Below are 4,219 nucleotides of genomic sequence, written 5' to 3' on the forward strand. Positions count from 1 at the left end.
CAGTGTGCACATCTTCTTTGTTCTTTACAATTCCATGCCTGGTTCCGCGTATTTCGCGGCCTTCCATAGAAGGTTCCCGTCTGCAGCTCGGTCGAGGAAGTCTTTCCAATGTGTGGATTTAGCTCGTTCAATGGCCTTCGCCCATTCCTTCCTGCGGCCTTGCATTAATACAAACAGTTCTTGGGTGACGTGGTGCTCGCGGCTTAGTCTGGCTGTGGATGTTTGCCACTTTCGCCGTGCTTTATTGTACTGTCGTTGCTTCTCTTTCAGATCTGGGGTGAACCAACGCTTGGAATCTGGGCATGGGTTGGCTAGCGGGGTTTGCTTTTCGACTGCATCCGCTGTTATCCTTATAAAGTGTTCCACTAGCTTATCTAACCATTCATTTGTGTCGATGTTGGTGTAGCTTCTAATATGTTGCATTATTAGGTCGCCAACGCTGTCCCAGTCTGTCTGCTCATACAAACGGCGTGGTGGTTTTTCCTCTCTCTGCTGCACAGGGAAATTCCATTCTGAAACAATGCCGTGGTGGTCAGATCTGTAGTTTTCATAGTACAAGTGGCACTTTCTGAGTCGACCTGATATATTGCTTAAAGTCAGGTCAAGTGTGGTTCTACTCCCTGGCCGAGTCACAGTCCAGCACGTTGGTTCGCCTCGTCGTAGTTGGTGGTATAGGCTATATTCCTCCATGAAACTGAGGAGGCTGGCTGCTTCTCCTACTCTATATGGCTGAATGTTGTCACCTCCCCATAGTAGATCTTGCCGATTGAAGTCTCCACCTATTATTAGCTTATAAGCATCTTCTGTGGCAGGAGAGTTCTACGCAATAGTACTGTTGATGGCCTCTAGGATGGCTTACATTTCACCCTCTGCTACTTCGCGGGTGCTCCCAATAGGCGGGATGTAGACTGAGAAGATCATAACTGGCCCTGCTAGTATGCTAACCAATATTCTAGTTACATCCAGGTTGTTGCACTGGAGTTGTCGATGTGCCGGAGGAGCAAGTCATTTGTTGACGTATATGAGGCTGCGGCACCGTCCTTCTCTGTCTGAGGTTGGTTGGTATAGCTGCCAACATCAGTGTTGTGTGTGTGTTTTGTAGTATGAGACTGAGGGTTCTTGGATTAGGAGTATGTCAAGCTTCGCTGACTGTGTGTCGTTAATTAGGGCTTCTATATATGCTCTAGAGCTTATAGTGTTCAATTGTAATATTCATAGGGTGGTCATTATTGGAAATGTGGAAATCTTGTGGCCTGATTAGTGCATTCAGCTGCTTCTATATGATGTCCTTAGTTACAGTCTGCGCATTGAGGTTGAGTTCCCTCTGGGCATTCGCTCTTGTCATGGTCTTCCAGGCAGTGTGCACATCTTCTTTGTTCTTTACAATTCCAAGCTAGGTGTCCAATTCTTGCACACCGGTGGCATCTCTTCCTTCTTGGCTCATATGGCTCAACGCTGCCAATATACTGCTTGCCAAAGAGAACTCTATTGCGCACTGCCCACTTAACTGCACCAGGGCTGTTAAACCATATTCCCAGCGAGGCATGCTTTCCAAGGGGTACGTCTTTGTGTTTAAGCCAGGCTATATCCGTGATACGGTAGCCTTTTAAGGTGAGGTTGTTCTCTTCTAGGAGCTTAGTTGCCGCCTCTATCTTGTCATCTAGTTGGACCTGTTCGGTTGGGGTGCGATGGACCACAATGCCATATCAGGGTCTGTCAATCTTTGTCTCTGGATGGAGGTCTGCCAACCATTCATCATGTTTCGAGGCTATCTCCTTTGATTTCTCATTTTTAAAGCGTATAACATAGCCAAACTTTATTACGCCCACTCCTGCTATCTCTGTTTCCTTCATGGTCTCATGCTTTTGTAGGGCTCTGGTGATCCAGTTGGTCGCCTCTTTCACATCCATGTATCTCGTGAACTTTTCCTTTGTGCCTGCATTTATACTCTCCTCCTGTTGCACTAGGGGGGTGGTAATACATAAGTTGGTAGATCCAATCGCGCTCTGACTACTACTTCCTATAGATTACAAGAGTGGGATGCTGGCGGAGCTTGCAATACCGCGTGAGGCAACAGCAGCCCATGTAGGCGCTGGTATTTTTACATTCTGGATTGACTTTTCGACTGTGGCTGCCAGCCTTTCCTCTGTACCGACCTGCGCATTTTCAAACGCTACAGATAGCTTGTTTGTAACAGAAGAGTTGATCCTTTCCACTAGATTGGTCTCGAAGGTTTCAAGATACTGCTTAACTATTATGCTATTGAAACTGAGGCTATCCTCAGTAATCTTTTTGCATTGTTTAACTCAGTCGATTAGCTCTTCAAACAGGCTCCTGTCAATGCTGATTGTCTTTGTTTTGCCCTTAGACTGCTGGCTTTGGACTAGCTTTTGGCACGTTTCTAGGAGGCGGATAGCGGCGTTTGCTCCTGCTTGATCCTTCTTTTTGGATGTTGTACATGTCTTCCCCCTGGTGTTCACCCCTTCTGAAGCGCTCACCACCACTATCTCCTCTCCATCCACCATCTTGATGTCCGATGGGGTTGGGTATAGTGCACGAGCCACGTGTTAGCGCGTTACTGTAAGGTCTCGGCACGTCGACAATGGCGCGATTCCACCTGCTGTAGATGATCTACTCGTTTTCCAAGCTCTTCCAAAAAGGTCCCTTTGATTGTCCCGTGATTGATTCCTATGTACTCGCCTCATTGATTGATTGATTGTTTCCTACTCGGTTTTGGCCGCTAATCATCTGCAGCTATGCCCGGTTAGGCGGGCTTCGCCAGGTGTCGCACTGTGGCACTAGCGATGCTAGGCAGTGCTGAGGACTGCTGTGCGCGGCGTATTAACGAGCTACAGAAGATGATAGATGGATGGAAAACTAGATAATTGAGAGGATAGGAGGTGGTCCTTTTATTGACTATCTGCAATGTGAGAGATCATTGTGGGTTGTGGTTTTTGGTTGTGGTTGTATCTTCTTAAGTGATCTCGCTCAAGCGATGGCTAAATAAGGCGCTAGATTAGTCAGGTGCACGTGACCTGTGACACCAGGTGACCGACACGTTACAGGCCATGACCAACGAGAACCTTGGCATGTAACCCATCACGTCCCTCTTCACCACGCTTGTAGTCTCAAAGAGTCGACAAACGTAGCCAGTCTCCTCTTTCGCCCACCCTCTTACTATCTGCCTTAACCTTCAAATGGCTGTCACCATTTATTAATACTGGCTCTAGTACTAATAATTCCACTGTGTATAGGCTTAGAGGGGCATGCCCTGTATTTCGCTGTCTGTGATACCTTCAGTCTCCACCTAATACTCTGCTTATCTACTCGCTCGGCGCCCTCTGCCCTAGGGCCCTTGCCTGTTCTATAAGTGCGATTGCTTTCATGGCTAGCTTGCGCGTTGAGAGGATCTTCTGTAGGTCCTCTCTGCCTGGTAGATTCCCAAATTCGATCTGTCGTTCGTCCTGGAGCAGTCGGCATCGCAGGAGCGCGTGGCCGACTGTTTGGCGGCCTCCTCCACAGGGGCATCCTGGGTCCTCGAATCCTGGTACGCGTCGGAAGAAGAGGAAGTCTTAGAGACCTATTTTCTCAGTTCTTATTTATACAAGGGAGGCGCTCTTAGCCTTAGTTAGGTCTTTGTGTAGCTGTAGCACCTTCTTATCTGGTAGCGGTGTGTGGCGGTATGTAGCTCTGCCTTTCATCTCCTGTTGCCAGCTCCTATTCCAATGGGTGCGGGCAGTCTTATTAACCCACGTCCTCAGCGTGGTTCTCAGCGGGTGTAGGCGGGGAGGCGTTGGAGCCCTACAGGTCTCCGTGCCTTTTTCTGCCCACCCTGCGGCGGTCTTCGTGGCCACGTCTGCCTCTTTATTACTATCTATCCCTTTGTGAGCCGGGATCCAGTGGATGGTAATAGTATGGCCATCTTTATGTAGTTGCTTGAGCCGCTGCATAATCTGCTTAGTAATGTATGCTCTAGAGCGGCCTTTAGGTCGTATTATGGCGCGTATCGCGGCCTGGTTGTCTGTGAATATGTGCACCTGCTTATAACGGGCTAGCCTTACACCCGCGTCTTTTACCATCCCAAGGGCAAGGTTGATGCCCTGTAGTTCTGCGGCATAGACAGTCGATGTGGTCTCAGGCCCTATGTAGGCCCCTTTTGATTCACCCTCCATTGGCTATATTGCCGCTGCTCCAGTGTGGCCTTCAATATGGCTCCCAT

General features: G+C 48.6%; 1 protein-coding gene across 1 annotated transcript; it reads right to left on the reverse strand.

Moving 5' to 3' along the window:
* Positions 1–1,706: 1,706 nt before the first annotated feature.
* Positions 1,707–1,910, reverse strand: PV09_09375 (uncharacterized protein; the record flags this gene model as incomplete). Its single annotated transcript, XM_016363428.1, has 1 exon — positions 1,707–1,910. The coding sequence occupies one exon, from the start codon at positions 1,908–1,910 to the stop codon at positions 1,707–1,709; it is 204 nt and encodes a 67-aa protein (XP_016208755.1).
* Positions 1,911–4,219: the final 2,309 nt, after the last annotated feature.

This window comes from Verruconis gallopava, assembly GCF_000836295.1.
Source record: "Verruconis gallopava strain CBS 43764 unplaced genomic scaffold supercont1.64, whole genome shotgun sequence".
Classification (NCBI taxonomy): domain Eukaryota; kingdom Fungi; phylum Ascomycota; class Dothideomycetes; order Venturiales; family Sympoventuriaceae; genus Verruconis; species Verruconis gallopava.